Genomic DNA, 18,636 nt, shown 5'->3' with positions numbered 1-18,636 from the left:
TAGATTTTAATACTGATGACCTATCCTCTTCAATATCTAATCAGTAGGGGTCCGACACCCTGGACCCCTGTTGATCAGCAGTTTGAAAAGGCACTTCTCTGAGCTTTTCCTTGGCCAGTGACGACACGTTCATGTGTCACGTGGCCTAGGAGCCGCTCATCTGCATAAAAGTGAAAGGGGCTGAGTGCGATGCCAAGCACAGCCGCTATACAATGTACGGCGCTGTGCTTGGTGAGGAAAGAAAAGGCCACAGCGCTCACAGGAGCACCACTACCTTCTCAAACACCCCCCACAATCAGATACTGATGACCTGTCCAGAGGATAGTAAAATCCTGGAAAACCCTTTTTAAGACCATTACATCACAGGGTAACATATTTATTTTTCTATATAATCATTTCTCAGTTCAAAAATACAAGTTTTTGATTAAATTGCTACATTCTATGGTAAATAAGGAGAAGTGAAGTCTTTGCTGCAGTACCACTGTCCATCAAGCGGATGTGTTGGCTTAATATGCTGCACAATGGTCCATGCTCCTAGTAGCGAACACGGCGCAAAAACATAGTGTATTCTTTCAGCGATACTTGAAGCTAAATGGCACAGAGTATATAGTTTAGGAGCTTGGTGTATTCATGAGGAGAGCGCTCACCCTGCCCCGATCACCTGTGCCGGACAGGCAGCTGCGTATGCACGGTCACTGCAGAGAGGGGCAGTGCAGATGTCGGGAGCCCTCCCCTCATGAGTGCACAGGACTCTAGTCGGGTTTATTCAATCAGTACTCCTAGTAGCCATATTGCACAATGTTTTTGCACCATTTTTGCTATTATAACTCTGTACCTATGGCTGCAATATGCTGACCTTTCTGCTGAGTATTGTACTGAAAGATGCATCTCTACAAAGCGACTAAGGCAATAAAATGGACTCTGTATTAGACTAAAGTGGGTAGATAGGGACAGAAATCTGCTGAGTCTTACACTGTGTGCTTACTGCAGGGCTTGGCAAGCAATCATATGAGGAGAGTTTTCTAACTGTGATGAGTAGTTTGGCTCTTCATAGTAACCCATTGCACAGGCAATACCTATTCTAATCAATCTGTTCTTTATGAGATCTTCCTTTGAAGATCATTGATGGAACCTAATTTCTACATACTGTGTTTTTTTTTTTTTTTTTTGGGTCTAGGAGAGGCCGTCTTCTGAAAGCTGGCAGAAGCTGGAGTGTTCTCGTACATACAAAAATAATAACCAACTAAGGGAGTACCAACTGGAGGGCATGAATTGGCTCCTGTTTAACTGGTACAACAGGTGAGATTCATTTAAATCAGTGTATGTAAGTTTCATTAAAGGGGTTTCCAAAGAGTAGAATATTGATGACCTATCCTGTGGATAGGTCATCAGCCCAGCACACCCCTCAGTGGTGCTTCGGTAAGCTCTGCGGCCTCTTCCCAGGCCACTGACGACACGTTCATTGAACACATGGTCTTTGTGCAGCTCAGTGAGTGCATGAGCCTAGGCTGCTATATATATATATATATATATATATATATATATATATATATATATATATATACACTGCTCAAAAAAATAAAGGGAACACTTAAACAACACAATGTAACTCCAAGTCAATCACACTTCTGTGAAATCAAACTGTCCACTTAGGACGCAACACTGAGTGACAATCAATTTCACATGCTGTTGTACAAATGGAATAGACAACAGGTGGAAATTATAGGCAATTAGCAAGACACCCCCAATAAAGGAGTGGTTCTGCAGGTGGTGACCACAGACCACTTCTCAGTTCCTATGCTTCCTGGCTGATGTTTTGGTCACTTTTGAATGCTGGCGGTGCTTTCACTCTAATAGTAGCATGAGACGGAGTCTACAACCCACACAAGTGGCTCAGATAGTGCAGCTTATCCAGGATGGCACATCAATGCGAGCTGTGGCAAGAAGGTTTGCTGTGTCTGTCAGCGTAGTGTCCAGAGCATGGAGGCGCAACCAGGAGACAGGCCAGTACATCAGGAGACGTGGAGGAGGCCGTAGGAGGGCAACAACCCAGCAGCAGGACCGCTACATCCGCCTTTGTGCAAGGAGGAACAGGAGGAGCACTGCCAGAGCCCTGCAAAATGACCTCCAGCAAGCCACAAATGTGCATGTGTCTGCTCAAACGGTCAGAAACAGACTCTATGAGGGCCCGACGTCCACAGGTGGGGGTTGTGCTTACAGCCCAACACCGTGCAGGACGTTTGTCATTTGCCAGAGAACACCAAGATTGGCAAATTCGCCACTGGCGCCCTGTGCTCTTCACAGATGAAAGCAGGTTCACACTGAGCACATGTGACAGACGTGACAGAGTCTTGAGACGCGGTGGAGAACGTTCTGCTGCCTGCAACATCCTCCAGCATGACCGGTTTGGCATTGGGTCAGTAATGGTGTGGGGTGGCATTTCTTTGGAGGGCCACACAGCTCTCCATGTGCTCGCCAGTGGTAGCCTGACTGCCATTAGGTACCGAGATGAGATCCTCAGACCCCTTGTGAGACCATATGCTGGTGCGGTTGGCCCTGGGTTCCTCCTAATGCAAGACAATGCTAGTCCTCATTGTCAGCAGTTCCTGCAAGACGAAGGCATTGATGCTATGGACTGGCCCGCCCGTTCCCCAGACCTGAATCCAATTGAGCACATCTGGGACATCATGTCTCGCTCTATCCACCAACGTCACGTTGCACCACAGACTGTCCAGGAGTTGGCAGATGCTTTAGTCCAGGTCTGGGAGGAGATCCCTCAGGAGACCGCCCGCCACCTCATCAGGAGCATGCACAGGCGTTGTAGGGAGGTCATACAGGCAATTGAAGGCCACACACACTACTGAGCCTCATTTTGACTTGTTTTAAGGACATTACATCAAAGTTGGATCAGCCTGTAGTGTGTTTTTCCACTTTAATTTTGAGTGTGACTCCAAATCCAGACCTCCATGGGTTGAAAAATTTGATTTCCATTTTTTTATTTTTCTGTGATTTTGTTGTCAGCACATTCAACTATGTAAAGAACAAAGTATTTCAGAAGAATATTTAATTAACTCAGATCTAGGATGTGTTATTTTTGTGTTCCCTTTATTTTTTTGAGCAGTGTGTATATGTATATGTATATATATATATATATATATATATTGTGGGGACTCGCTCTGGTAGACAGGATTATCGGAAGCAGTATAGAGGCAACAACAAGTTCTTTGGATAAAAACAGTTCAGTGTTTTATTCACACTTTAGGCAAGTGACAAAACAAGCAGTCATATTCAAACAAAAAAGTCACCTTGCGGTGTTGGTGGTAATTCACACCATGCAGCAATCCTGCCTCAGAGTCCTTGCTCATAGCAACACCAATCTGTTTTCACACCTAAAAGGTAACAAGCCTTCATCCAGACACAAGGCTCCCAGATCCAAACACAGAGACCTCGCTTCTGAACCCAGCTGCCTATTTAAGGACAGCCAGGTGCTGCCAAAACCCCCGGACCGGCATTTAAAATCTGGTCAGGTATTTGACCTTATCTGGCTGTAAATCACGCCAGCAGCACATGCTGGGAGGAAAATACCTGTTTTCACAGACCAAAAACCTCTCACCCCCCAACCCCCACCCCCCTTTGTTCAACCCTGAGGGGGTGAACATACACCAGACAGTGTACCTGGGACAGGGCATCCGCGTTTCCCTGTAACCAGCCTGCTCTGTGTTCCACCGAAAACTTAAAGTTTTGTAGAGAGCGAGACCAATTCTAGTGCCCACTTGATAGCCAGGCACACTCTCTCCACTATACTATACTGGGTCTCGGCTGGGGTGAGCTTACGGCTGAGGAAGACAACGGGATGCTCCTCCCAGTTGACTTCCTGAGAAAGTACAGCACCGAGGCCTACTTCGGAAGGCATCGGTCTGTATTATAAACTTCCTTTTGAAGTCGGGCATCACCAAAACCAGGGACCCGCACAGTGCCATCTTCAAAGCGGAGAAAGCCTCCTCCGCCCGATCATCCCAGCGAACCATCATTGACTTGTGTCCCTTCAAGAGTTGTGTCAAGGGCGCAGCTAGTGTAGCAAAGTGGGGAACAAACCTCATGTAATAGCCCACCATTCCCAGGAATGACTTTATTTGCCTAGTGGTGACATTTCGGGCCAATTCCGTATCGCCTTTATTTTGTTCACTTGGGGTTTCATGACTCCGCGCTCAATGACATACCCCAGGTACTTCGTCTCTTCTAATTCTATTGCACATTTTTTTGGGTTAGCTGTTAGGCCAGCTTTCCGAAGGGAGTCTTCTACAGCCTGCACTTTGGGCAGGTGACTTTCCCAGTCGGTACTGTGGATGACCATATCGTCCAGGTAAGCCGAAGCGTACTGACGATGTGCACGAAGCACAATGTCCATTAGTCGCTGAAAAGTGGTAGGGGCACCATGCAGACCAAAGGGTAACACCTTATATTGGTACAGCCCCTAGGGCGTGATGAAGGCAGTTTTCTCTTTGGCAGCCTCCGTTATGGGCACCTGCCAGTACCCTTTCGTGAGGTCCAAAACAGAATGATACCGGGCTTGTCCTAACCTCTCTATGAGCTCTTCCACCCGGGGCATGGGATACGCATCAAATTTGGAAACTTAGTTAAGTTTAACGTCCCGTCCAGCTTGGGTATCAATACTATAGGACTGGCCCACTCACTTTTTGACTCCTCAGTGACGTCTAGCTGCAACATTAGCTACTTCTCCTTCGATATGGCTTGTCGTCGAGCCTCGGGTACCCAGTATGGTTTTAATCGAACTTTTGCCTGAGGCTCAGTGACAATGTCATGCTGGATTATGGAAGTGCGTTCAGGGTGGTCCGAGAACACATCCGTGTTCCGACTAACAAACTCCCTGCCCTCCTGAGTCTGTTTAGCGGAGAGGCTGTCAGCAATTTTTACTGTGGCAGCCGCCTCTCTTGCATCAGACAGAGGGGCCAGTACCTCTTCTCATAGAAAACCCGTCCGCGGCCTGACTTCTGTACAGGTTTCCCTATCTTTCCACGGTTTGAGTAAATTCACAAGGTAAACCTGCGCCGGCTTTCGCCGCCCTGGCTGGTGTACCTTATAGTTTACATCTCCAATTTTCTCGAGAACCTTGTAGGGCCCCTGCCATCTTGCCAAGAACTTGCTGTCCACGGTCGGCACCAGAACCAAAACCCGATCACCCGGGTTAAAGATCCGGACCCAAGCCTGCCGATTTATAGACTCGACTCTGGGCTCGCTGGGCTGCCTCCATATGCTCCCTAACAAGAGGCAACACTTTATCTATCCGATCTTGCATCTGGGTAACCTACTCAATGACACTTTTATGTGAAGAAGGTTGTTGTTCCCACGCCTCTTTAGCCACGTCCAAGAGACCGTGAGGGTGTCTGCCATATAGCAGTTCGAAGGGCGAGAACCCAGTAGAGGCCTGGGATACCTCTCGCACTGCGAACATGAGATAGGGCAGAAGGAGGTCCCAGTTCTTCCCATCTTTAGACACTACCTTTTTTAACAAATTTTTTAATGTTTGGTTAAACCGTTCTACCAGACCATTCGTTTGCGGATAGTAAACGGACGTCCGTAGTTGTTTTTTTGTGCAGCAACTTACAGAGTTCTCTCATCACCTTGGATATAAAAGGGGTCCCTTGGTCGGTCAGAACCTCTTTAGGTACTCCTACTCGGGAAAACATCTCCATTAACTCCTTAGCTATGAGTTTGGCTAAGGTATGTCGCAGAGGCACCGCCTCCGGGTACCGAGTGGCGTAGTCTAGAATGACTAAGATGTGTTGATGCCCTCTGGTGGACTTCGGTACTGGGCCTATGAGGTCCATAGCTATTCGGACGAACGGTACTTCGATAATCGGGAGAGGTACTAGGGGACTACGGAAATGTGGCTGGGGGCTAGTTATCTGGCAGGTCGGGCAAGACTTACAAAACTCTTCCACTTCTTTGAATATGCTGGGCCAGTAAAACCGCTGTAGAATACAATCCTGAGTTTTCTGCAGCCCAAGGTGACCCCTGAGAACGGGTTGGTGGGATAGATCTAACACAAGCTTGCGATAAGCTTTGGGGACCACCAACTGTTCAATAGGCTCACCCTGTAGTTGGTTTAGCCGATACAACATGTCCTGATGAACCACAAAACGGGGAAACACTGACTCTGTCCAGGTTGTTGTGCTTCACCATCTACTGTTAACACATTTTTCTAGGCGCGGGATAGGTTTGGGTCCCGACATTGGGCGGTATCAAAATTATCCCCTGAGACATTGAGGTCTGCCAATTCAGGACCCGGTGGCAAGTCCTCCAGGTCTCCCACCATCACACTTAGTGGGGTTGTCTCCCCCTCTTCCACCGAAGTGGCGGTCACCTCTACCGCTGGCCCTTCGGTCTCAGGTTTCCAGGGTTCTGGTCTTCCCCCTTAGCCGGGCCACTCTGCTAGGGTTATCCCTGTCTCATGGGTATCAGTCACTCTCATAGCAGGCCATAGTGCCGGGAAGTCTCTCTTTATTATAAGTTCATAATGTAGATTTGTGGCGACAGCCACCTCGTGGGTCCATCTACTGGCTACCGTGGTTAGAGACACCAACGCGGTGGGGTAGTCTTTTAAGACTCCGTGGATGCACATCACCACAACTTTCCGGCCAGTATACTCAGTGGATCGTAGCCCTTACTACTCCGCCGGAGTCTCTCCCACTTTCACCTGGCACAAGTGATCTAGAGACTCTGGGGTACCTGTTGCACACAGCCTCCTGACATATAGCAACGAATGGTGGCCATAATTAGTGTCCATGGGCTCAAACTAATGGGGACAGTCAGCTCCTGACACTGCCAGCAGACTATCGGAGCCAGGTCCACCGTGGGTACATCCCGGGCAAGTTTTATTGGCTCAAATCTCCGGGCCTGGGGTGGAGATTTCCGGGGTTTGCAGACTACATCAGGCTGTAGCCACTTTTGCAAGAGGTGGAATAAGTCATAATACTGGGTCCTCGCAGGCTCAGCCGGCCTAAACTTCCACTGATGTACCCGCTGGGCCCGGACCAACACATTCACCCCCAGTCTTGCCAAAATCTCACTCTTTACTTTTTGGTAGTCGGCCGCTTGATCGTCCGGCAAGTCGAAATACACCCGCTGGGAATCGGATGCCAGGAACGGAGCCACGACCTCAGCCCTCTGGTCACAGGGTAGCTTTTCCCTGATGGCCACTTTCTTTTACATTGCCAGGTAGGTTACGATGTCGTCTGCGGGGGTCATCCTTAGGAATTGCGGCACGGACTGCTTTCCGGGCATCGTGGATGCTTGGGGTTGCTCCTGCTGTCTGCAAAGCCATCATGTGTTGTAGCAGCAACTGCTTAGTCTCCTGCTGCTTATTAGCCTTGCTTTGCTGCAGGTTTGTCTCTCGCTGCTGCAGATTAGCCTCCATGAGGGCCATCACAACAGCCTCCATTTTGTTGTAGGGCACTGGTTGTAATACAGCTGGTTTAATGTACGACATACAACCGTGCCTGAAAGATGCAGAAACCAAAATTATCGGCGTTCACGCCAGCCTCACTGCTCTTCCCCGCATCCTCCACCAATTGTGGGGACTCGCTCTGGTAGATAAGATTAGCGGACGCAGTATAGAGGCAAGAACAAGTTCTTTGGATCAAACAGTTCAGTGTTTTATTCACACTTTAGGCAAGTGACAGAACAAGCAGTCATATTCAAACAAAAAGTCACCTTGTGGTGTTGGTGGTAATTCACACCATGCGGCAATTCTGCCTCAAAGAGTCCTTGCTCATAGCAGCGCCAACCTGTTTTCACACCAAACAGGTAGCAAGCCTACATCCAGACACAAGGCTCCCAGATCCCAACACAGAGACATCGCTTCTGAGCCCAGCTGCCTATTTAAGGACAGTCAGGTGCTGCCAAAACCCGGACCGCATTTAAAATCCGATCCAGTTTTTTACCTCACCTGGCTGTAAATCAGCCCAGCAGCACATGCTGGGAGGAAAATACCTGTTTTCCCAGACCAAACCTCTCACTGTGTCACAATATATATATATTTATTACACACACTATATGTAACATTCCATATTATTATTATTCTTTTTTATGGGTTTATCTTCCATTTGTAGGAAGAACTGCATTCTTGCAGATGAGATGGGCCTTGGTAAAACTATCCAGTCTATCACCTTTCTCTCTGAGATTTTCTTTATGGGCATTCGAGGACCTTTTCTCATTATTGCTCCACTTTCCACAATCACAAACTGGGAGCGGGAGTTTCGCACATGGACAGAGATGAATACTGTTGTTTACCATGGGAGCCAGATTAGCCGGCAGATGATCCACCAGTATGAAATGTTCTACAGGGATGCTCAGGTGAGCTGGCCACAATGGGTAAATCTGACATTGAATTGTGTTGGGATTTCACTCAGACCACATGCACACGACCGTTTTTCGGGTCCGCATCCGAGCCGCATTCACTTCAATAGGGCCGCAAAAGATGCGGACAGCACTCCGTGTGCTGTCCGCATCCGTTGCTCCGTTCCGAGGCCCCGCAAAAAAAATATAGCATGTCCTATTCTTGTCCGTTTTGCGGACCAGAATAGGCATGTCTATAATGGGCCGCCTGTTCCGTTCCGCAAATTGCGGTAGGCACACGGGCGGCTTCAGTTTTTTGTGGATCCGCGGTTTGCGGACCGCAAAAAATGGAACGGTCGTGTGTATGAGGCCTTAGGCTAATGTTTTGCCCAGTTCATTGTGTATCGGCTGCACTGGGATGCTGTGTGTAATGATATTTCTTTACTTTTTTGACCTGTAAAGGGAAATCCTATTCCAGGAATCTTCAAATTCCAGGTGGTTATCACAACGTTTGAGATGATTCTAGCAGACTGTCCAGAACTGAAGAAAATCAGGTGGAGCTGTGTCATTATTGATGAAGCTCATCGACTTAAGAACAAGAACTGCAAACTTCTGGAAGGGCTCAAACTCATGGCACTTGTGAGTAACACCAGTTCCTGAAGACCCCGTGGATTATATGTATTTAACTTAAAATAGCAGATTTACTAATTCCAAGTCAAACATTTAGACTGTGTACAATTGGACTAGGCAATATGCGTGAGATTACAGTGCCGGTCTTGATATCCCCTGCACTGCTGGGAGGATCGGGCCTCATCATAAATTAGGCTCATGGTCCGGCATAAACAGAAATCTACAGCAGCTTAGACCTGCCGAAGATTTCTGGCTTAATTTGCGCCAGAAAACTGACGTAAATTATGATAAATTTGTCGCGACTGGAGATCACACCCTCTTGGGGATGTGACAATTTTTTAAAAAGTCTCAAACACATATGGGGTAATTTATTAAGACCGGCGTTCTATTTTTGGCAAGGTTTGAGGATTGTTAAATCTATTCCACAACTAACCCTTTCCTCCCCTATATTAAGTTATACCTGAGGTATGTGGATGACGTGTTCATGGTATGGTCAGGGACGGAGGTCCTATTTATGGACTTAGTCAAACATCTCAATACCGTCAATGCCATGAACATGAAATTCACATACAACTATGGAGATGATAGATTAGAGTTTTTGGATGTCCTCATATCTGTACTGGGGGGAGAGTTGGTTGCCGAGGGCGATCGCAAGCCCTATGGCCAGTTCGTTAGATTGCGGCGCATCAACGGGACAGAGGATGGTTTCAGGAGACAGGCTATGGACCTTAGGGGCCGTCTGTCTTCCAGGGGCTATCCCTCGGCCGTGTTGAATGAGGCCCTTTCTAGGGTTACTGATGTGAGTTCAGGTAAATCCGTGGTAAAAAAACAAGGTAAAAAAGAAGGGCGAAATACTCAAAAACAGTTTGTTTTATCATTTAAGTTCAGTCCGATGGCGGATCTCATTAAAAAAGTAGTGAGGACCCACTGGGAGTCGCTAAAGCATGACGAGAGCTTGGAAAGTATAAGGGGTATTCGCCCGTTAATTGCGTTTAGAAAATTAAACTTTAGGCGGAATCCTGGAAAAGGTGCTGCTAACCCAAAATGGAGGGACACCCACCCTCTAGAAGTGAATAATTAATTAGAAAGCCAAAATTATGGGTGAGCACACTACACTTGGACTTCAATAAAATTTATAAAAATTTGGATAAAATTTTGGATAAAATTTTAATTAAACCACAATAAAGATGAACACGTGTGCAATGTAAAATGTAATGAAGTGCAATAAAATACAATGAAAATACAATCCCTATAATCTCAAAAGTTCACACAAATCGAGTTCATAAGTGGGGATGATTCCTTGTTACCACTATAAACGCAAAGGTATCTGTGTAACTGCACAGTGATAAAGTGCTCTGGAGTTACTGGACTCCAATATAGGGTATGTGGATAAACATACACAGAAAGATATAGCTTCAGACTCCTGTTGTATAGGATATCTCAAATGGCAGTCTTATTTCCCGTAATATTGAGCACTGGTACAGTAAGATAGATATTCCAATAATTTTAGTCCCATGCCAATAACATATATGTTTCCATGGATTAAATCTTCTTACCTTCCGTTCACTTTGTATCTTTCATGTGTGTCTTTTTGTTAGTTAGGCGAGGGACGAGCGGCGCGGGACACTGTCGGCGTCTCGCTACGTACTCCTCCAGCCCACTTACCCGAGATCTCGCGGGAATTGAAGCGCTGCAGCGTTGTCTTAGTTCTGCCCGACCCACGTAGTGAGTATCCGGCACAGTGGGAAGGCGGCTACCTTTCTCGATAATTCGGTCTTAGCTATAATCGTTTAGGCTTTCCTCTATTTCAGCATGGCCATGCTTGTAGGTGCGAAGGTGCTTCTTTACAGGTATGCGATCCAGATCAGACGCGTTTCGGGAACTCTCCTTCCCTTTATCAGTGATGGACCACTGATGTAGGGAAGGAGAGTTCCCAAAACGCGTCTGGTCTGGATCGCATACCGGTAAAGAAGCACCTTCGCACCTACAAGCATGGCCATGCTGAAATATTGAAATAGAGGAAAGCCTAAATGATTATAGCTAAGACCGAATTATCGAGAAAGGTAGCCGCCTTCCCACTGTGCCGGATACTCACTACGTGGGTCGGGCAGAACTAAGACAACGCTGCAGCGCTTCAATTCCCGCGAGATCTCGGGTAAGTGGGCTGGAGGAGTACGTAGCGAGACGCCGACAGTGTCCCGCGCCGCTCGTCCCTCGCCTAACTAACAAAAAGACACACATGAAAGATACAAAGTGAACGGAAGGTAAGAAGATTTAATCCATGGAAACATATATGTTATTGGCATGGGACTAAAATTATTGGAATATCTATCTTACTGTACCAGTGCTCAATATTACGGGAAATAAGACTGCCATTTGAGATATCCTATACAACAGGAGTCTGAAGCTATATCTTTCTGTGTATGTTTATCCACATATCCTATATTGGAGTCCAGTAACTCCAGAGCACTTTATCACTGTGCAGTTACACAGATACCTTTGCGTTTATAGTGGTAACAAGGAATCATCCCCACTTATGAACTCGATTTGTGTGAACTTTTGAGATTATAGGGATTGTATTTTCATTGTATTTTATTGCACTTCATTACATTTTACATTGCACACGTGTTCATCTTTATTGTGGTTTAATTAAAATTTTATCCAAAATTTTATCCAAATTTTTATAAATTTTATTGAAGTCCAAGTGTAGTGTGCTCACCCATAATTTTGGCTTGCGTTTAGAAAATGTCATACTCTGAAGGACAGGTTAGTTTGTAGCCGCTTTACTGTACGTAGGGCAACTACGTGGTTAGATAGTTTCCAGCGTAAGGGCAATAGACGCTGTAACCCTCAGTGGCACGTGTTGTCCTTTGGAGGTTTGAGGCACAGGGTGAAAACGTTGATTACTTGTCGAACTTAGTTTGTGGTGTATGTAATATCCTGTATATGCGGGAGATTTTATATTGGGAAAACCATCCGCAGCATGTTTGAGAGGTTTCGTGAACATTTAAATACCTTGAACACTGGCAGAGTTGTTCCTCGCCTTATACAACATGTGAACGAGGACCACGGTGGAGATCGTAGAGTCCTGAGGTTTGCAGGAGTGGAGGTGGTGCCACCTCTACCACAAGTGGGCGACAGAGAGCGGGAACTACTGAAGAGAGAGGGAAGGTGGATACTCCGTTCCGGAGCAATGGGACCCCTGGGACTTAATGAAAAGTTGGATATGGGAGTGTTTTTGTAGATTTATTCGTTATGTTGTTTTTGTATATCAGGTTGGCGTCGTCCTTTGATAAAGGTCTGTAAGTATATGTAGTGCAATTCAGTCTCTATTGTTAGTAACCTCCCATTATAGGGAATGACGATATCCCCTGAGGGTGTGTTTTAAGATCTGCATTGCACTCACATACAGACTGAGGCCAGAGGAAGCGCATACAAGCACGAAACGTCCGTCGCCCTTTTATTTACATGTGTATCAAATGTCTGTCCCGCTGACCCATTTTTTAAGCAATGGAAGAATAAAGAAAGTTTTTTACATCCTAAGGTGAGTGCCGCAATTTTTTTTTTTTCTTGTGCACTGGATTTTTGAGCATCACCGGATGATTTACTACATATGCTTTGGTCTGCATCTGTGATGTTATCAGTACAGGACTACTATGACATACACGTAGTGCCACTCAAGCTTTTTCGATGCTATTATTTCATCTTGTAATAAATACTATCCTGCTAAGTGACGATTTCAGTGCCCCATTGAAGCACAGTCCTTCTTTTGTGTCTTTCAGGAACAGAAGGTTCTTCTCACCGGCACCCCCCTTCAGAACTCTGTGGAGGAGTTGTACAGCTTGCTCAACTTTTTAGAACCAAACCAATTTCCTTGTGAAAACACTTTTCTTGAGGAATTTGGAGATCTAAAGACTGAGGAACAAGTAAAGTTATATTGTTTTTCATTATTTAATTTTTTTATGTCATGCTGTTGTTTCTGGTACCTCTAATCAACCTTAGGGCTCATGCACACGGCCGTTGCCCGGCCATGCCCGTATCCTGCAATACATGGGCACCGGCCTTGTGCACCCCGCATCACGGATGCGGACCCATTCACTTGAATGGGTCCACAATCCGAAAGGTCGGTGCGGAACCCCACGAAAGCACTACGGGGTGCCTCCACACCGCAAGAAAGGAGTGGAGCTTGGGTGAAAGAAGAGCAGTGGTGACGCCCCATTACACCAAAGGCAATTTGCATATTAAAAAACAATCATAACTCAGGAACTTAGCCTGGGATGAACAACAGTATTTTAACCCGGTGACCCACAGCTATATGTCTATGCAAATAGTTGGATAAGGAGGTCGCTTGTGACAGATTCTCTTTTAAAGAGGACCTTTCACTTGTAAAAACAATGTGAACTAAGTATGCTGACATATAGAGCGGCGCCCGGGAACTCACTGCACTTACTATTATCCCGGGGTGCCGCTACGTTCTCCCGTTATGCCCTCCGGTACCTTTGCTCTTTAAGTTATAGTATGCGGTGTCTGCCCTTGTCCTGTGGGCGTTTTCTTTCTCCTAGGCTGTAGCGCTGGCCAATCACAGCACACAGCTCACAGCCTGGGAGAAAAAAACCTCCCAGGCTGTGAGCTGTGCGCTGCGATTGGCCAGCGCTGCAGCCTAGGAGAAGGAGACGCCCACAGGACAAGGGCAGACACCGCATACTATAACTTACAGAGCAAAGGTACCGGAGGGGATAACTGGAGAACGGAGCGGCGCCCGGGGATAATAGTAAGTGCAGTGAGATCCCCGGGCGCCGCTCTACATGTCAGCATACTTAGTTCACATTGTTTTTACAAGTGAAAGGTCCTCTTTAAGAGCTGTTTGCGCTCTAGAAGGGGTGATGACAGTACATCATTCTCTGTGCTGTCTGACCAGCTTCTAAAACCCTGTGGCTCACACATGTGGACTTTATTTATAAAGATAAATTGCCATCATACATAACCCATTGTGTACTTTACCTTCAGGTGAAAAAATTGCAGTCCATTCTGAAGCCAATGATGTTAAGGCGATTAAAGGATGATGTAGAGAAGAACCTGGCTCCAAAGCAGGAAACAATCATTGAAGTGGAATTGACCAATATTCAGAAAAAGTATTACCGGGCAATTCTGGAGAAGAATTTTACATTCCTGGCCAAGGGAGCCAACCAGCATAACATGCCTAACCTTATCAATACTATGATGGAGCTGCGGAAATGCTGCAATCATCCTTATCTTATCAATGGTGAGTGTTAAGATTATGAATTGTATTGTGGACATAAATATGTATATGTTCAGGATAGGTCATCAGTATCTGATCAGCTGTTGGAAGAGGAGGAGGCACTCCATGTGAGCGCTGCTCCCTCTACATTACACTGCCCGTCGTCTAGGAAGTCTTCACTTGAATGAAACGAGTACTAGTAATTACACTACGCTGCCGCTGCAAGGGAGACGGCAGGCAGTGTAATGAACGGGAAGCAGCGCCTCTTCAAACAGCTGATCGGCGGGGGTGTCATCAATATAAACTGCCTGCATAACACCTTTAAGATTCAAATACCCCTTCCTTGAATGTTGAAATTTAAACTGAGATGATTGAAAATAGCTTTTTCTCGCCCATATTCCTTGGGGGACACAGGAAACCATGGGTATAGCTCTGCTCCCTAGGAGGCGTGACACTAAGTGAAAGCTGTAAGCCCCTCCTCAATCAGCTATACCCTTCAGCCTGGAGAAGAGACTGCCAGTTTTTTTGCTTAGTGTCCAAGGAGGCAAGACACCCCCTGCTTATGCAGGGTTGTTTTCCTATGATTTTTTATTTTTGCGTTATTTGTTGTTTTTAATTCGGTTTTTTTCTACCTACAGGGACAACAGAGGCGCATTAGACCCCTCTGTTTCTCCCGGGGTTGAGTTGCGCCAGTGCCGGTAATTCCGCACTGCCGCCTCCCCCACAGAAGACAAGGTGGACCAGGGCAGCCTCGCTCCCCTGCGTCCCGCCAGCTCAGGGTCGCCCGCACGCCAAGTCCCTCCCCCGGCTTCCTGCCACTGCGGTGCCAGGAGCTGAAGGGGCGACCCCGCTGGATGGATTGAGGGCGAAGACAGCGTATGGTGAGACAGGCTGCTCCAGCCTCCCCTTCCTCCCTCCCACCGCTGCTACAGGCCTCCTGGGCTCCCATGGCCACTGTTACTACATGGCCACTGCTACATCGTGCGCCCACCCCTCCCCCCCCCCCCCGGGCATATATCGGGACCGTTACCGGGCAGGGGAGTTTATCTGGGCAAGTCCTTGGCAGGGACGCTGCCTTCAGGGGACGGCTGCAGGAAAAAAGCAAGCCGTCTGCCACATCCAGGCGCGGAGGGGGCCGCTTTCTTGGCGTGAACGGCGCCATTTCAGGCCGGCACTTCATCATCCTTGGGGGTTAAAATCATTTTGCCGCGCGCGCGCGGCTCTGCTTCAGAGCGGCAGAGAGGGGGCGGAGCTTCCTACATGCGCTCCGCTACTTCCGGGTTCATCGCACAGTGCTGCGTGGAATCCTCTCTGCAGTGCGATCCGAAGCCGGTGCTGCTGCCTCTCCTCCACAGCCTCCTCAGTCTGTTCCCCTTACCGCTGCCGCTTGCATCATCCGGGTCTGGTAGGACTTTTAACCCCCTCCGTGCCACAGTACTGTCGCTTGGGTGTTATCCCCGTTCCTTTCCTTGGGGTCTCCCACTTTAAGTGCAACATCTTTGTTCCACCATGTCAGACCCTTCTACAGCCGCCAAGCCTTGGTACCATGCCTGTACTGCTTGTAGGGAACCCTTTCCCCGGGGGCAGTCTGATCCGCACTGTACTGCATGCCGAGCTCCACCGCAGCCTCAGTCGCCCGCTGTGTCGCTCCCTGCTGCCTCTGACCCGCCTGACTGGGCTAGATCCCTGTCCCAGGCCGTGGAAAGCCTCACTCATGTCGTGGGCCGCCTAATAGACAGGCCACCTACCCCGCAGGACGCCTCTCTGATTGTCGCGCCCTCCGGGTCCACTGCTTCTGCCGCTGCAGCGGGTTCACTCTCTTTTAGTGACCCCTCCCGAGCTAGGCACTCTCAGAAGCGTATTAGAGTAGAGCGAGCCTCCTCCTCGAATGCCTCCCTCTCCCCGCCACGCGTGCGCACCCAGACGAGCCTCTCCTCTCCAAAGGATTCGCTCTCTGAAGGTGAATTGGCGGTTTCAGATTTGGAAATGGACTCGGCCCTGCCGTCCAAGCTAGCCTCAGCGATGGGTCAACTCATCTCTGATATTCGTGACACCTTTAAGGTGCAGGATGATCCCCCTAGCTCGGACGCAGCTAGCGTCTCATTTATCAGACCCAGGCAGGTCTCAAAAGTCTTTCCAATCCACTCTGATTTCTCCTCTGTGGTGTCTAAGGCTTGGGCTCGCCCGGACGCCCGTTTTGTCAACCCCAAGAAGCTGGACATTTGTTATCCTTTTCCAGCCGATGTCGTGGCCACATGGTCTTCCCCACCCAAGGTGGACCCCCCTGTGGCCCGGCTGTCAAAGAACACGGCCATCCCTGTTCCCGACGGGTCCTCTCTTCAGTCAGCGGAGGACCGTCGCATGGAGACCCTTTCTAAGGGCATTTTTGCTGCCTCCGGTTCTGCTCTCAGACCGGTTTTTGCCTCTGCTTGGGCAGGGAAAGCAATCTCTGCTTGGGGTGCGCAGCTGGAACAGGAGTTGGACTCGGACGTCCCCATCCAGGACCTGCGTTCCTTGGCCCAGCTTATTGTTCGGGCCGGGAATTTTGTTTGTGAGGCCTCCCTTGATGCGGGAGCCCTTATTGCACGCTCCTCCGCCCTGGCAGTTTCCGTCAGGAGGGAGCTCTGGCTGAAGGTTTGGAAAGCGGACGCTGCCTCCAAACGTTCCTTGGCGGGGCTACCGTTTGCGGGTTCCCGCCTTTTCGGGGTCCGCCTAGACGAACTTATTTCGGAGGCCACGGGTGGTAAAAGCACCCATCTTCCTCAACCCCAAGCCAGGGGCGCCCCCCGCGGACGCCCTGGTGCGTCTCGTTTTCGGGCCTCCCGCAGGGCCTCTGGGGCTCCCACCACAGCTGCCGCTTCGGCTCCTCCCCAGGACAAGCATAGGAAGCCGTTTTTTCGGGCGCAGCCCTCCTGGCGCAAGCCGCAGGCTGCCCGCACACCCGCAGCAAAGCAATCCTCTGCCTGAAGGCGCGCCCCCACCCACCCGGGTGGGGGGCCGGCTCCTCCTTTTCAGGGACGTCTGGTTGGCTCACGTCTCCGACGCCTGGGCCCTCGAAATTGTGTGCTCCGGATACAAAATCGAATTTGCATCCTTCCCTCCAGATCGGTTCTTTCGCTCCCGCCCGCCACGGGACCCGAAACGCGCGGTTGCGTTCTCCGCGGCCGTTCAAGCCTTACTGGACAGGGGGGTGATTACCCCCGTTCCTCTAGAGGAAAGGTTCCAAGGGTTCTACTCGAACCTCTTTGTAGTTCCCAAGAAGGGAGGTTCCGTGCGGCCCATTTTGGACCTCAAAAAGCTCAACCGTTTTCTCCTCCTTCGACGGTTTCGGATGGAGTCCCTCCGTTCCGCGGTGGCTTCCCTGGAGCAGGGAGATTTCATGTCTTCCATCGATATACAGGATGCCTACCTCCATGTTCCGGTAGCCCGGTGTCACCATCGCTTCCTCCGATTCGCCGTGGGGGACCTCCACTTCCAGTTTGTCGCCCTTCCCTTTGGGCTGGCAACAGCCCCCCGGGTGTTCACCAAGGTCCTGGCCCCGGTTTTGGCCTTACTCCGTTCCAGGGGTGTTTTTCTGCTACCGTACTTGGACGATATCCTCATCAAGGCTCCGTCCCTTTCTCAAGCGGTTGCCAGCGTGGATCTCACTCTAGAGACTCTGACGAGGTTCGGTTGGGTCATCAACTTCCCCAAGTCCTCCCTTCCCCCCTCCAGACAACTGGTCTTCCTGGGAATGCTTTTAGACACGGGAGCGGCGGAAGTACGTCTTCCCTCGGAAAAACGTCTGATCCTCCGTGGGGCGGTTCGGGGTCTCCTTCTCCACCGTCGACCGTCCTTCCGCTTCTGCATGCGGGTCTTGGGGCAGATGGTTGCCTGCTTCGAGGCGATCCCGTTTGCGCAGTTTCACTCCCGCCCTCTCCAACGGGCGATCCTCTCCTCCTGGGACAAATCGCCGCAGTCTCTGGATCATCCCTTCCATCTATCGCCTCCGGTGAGGTCATCTCTCCGCTGGTGGTTACAGTCCCCTCTTCTGGGCAGGTCTTTTCTGCCACTCAACTGGTTGGTGGTTACAACCGATGCCAGTCTCTTGGGCTGGGGAGGCGTGTTTCCTCCCCGATCCGTCCAGGGCATTTGGTCTCCATTGGAGTCCAAACTCTCGATCAATGTCCTGGAGCTGAGAGCGGCCCTTTTGTCTCTACGACACTGGACTCATCTGTTGAAGGGTCATCCAGTTCGTGTACAATCGGACAACGCCACGGCTGTGGCGTACATAAACCACCAGGGGGGCACTCGCAGCGCTGCTGCAATGAGGGAGGTCTCCAGCATTCTCCGTTGGGCGGAAGCCCACGTCCCGGCCCTATCGGCAATTTTTATTCCAGGGGTGGACAATTGGGCGGCGGACTTCCTCA

The 18,636-nt window shown here is 49.2% G+C and overlaps 1 protein-coding gene across 3 annotated transcripts in view; it reads left to right on the top strand.

Moving 5' to 3' along the window:
* The window catches only part of CHD6 (chromodomain helicase DNA binding protein 6), a 188,699-nt gene that overhangs the window by 97,999 nt on the left and 72,064 nt on the right, over window positions 1-18,636 (top strand). For all 3 annotated transcript variants that reach the window (XM_040435016.1, XM_040435018.1, XM_040435017.1), the window contains 5 exons: window positions 1,178-1,299; window positions 8,133-8,376; window positions 8,821-8,997; window positions 12,771-12,914; window positions 13,996-14,251. In XM_040435016.1, coding sequence (XP_040290950.1) covers window positions 1,178-1,299; window positions 8,133-8,376; window positions 8,821-8,997; window positions 12,771-12,914; window positions 13,996-14,251 — 943 coding nt within the window. The remainder of the gene's footprint in view (window positions 1-1,177; window positions 1,300-8,132; window positions 8,377-8,820; window positions 8,998-12,770; window positions 12,915-13,995; window positions 14,252-18,636) is intronic.

This window comes from Bufo bufo, chromosome 6 (assembly GCF_905171765.1).
Source record: "Bufo bufo chromosome 6, aBufBuf1.1, whole genome shotgun sequence".
NCBI classification, from domain to species: Eukaryota; Metazoa; Chordata; class Amphibia; order Anura; family Bufonidae; genus Bufo; species Bufo bufo.
Note: the sequence above shows the minus strand (reverse complement) of the source record. Positions and strands in the feature narration are given on the sequence as shown.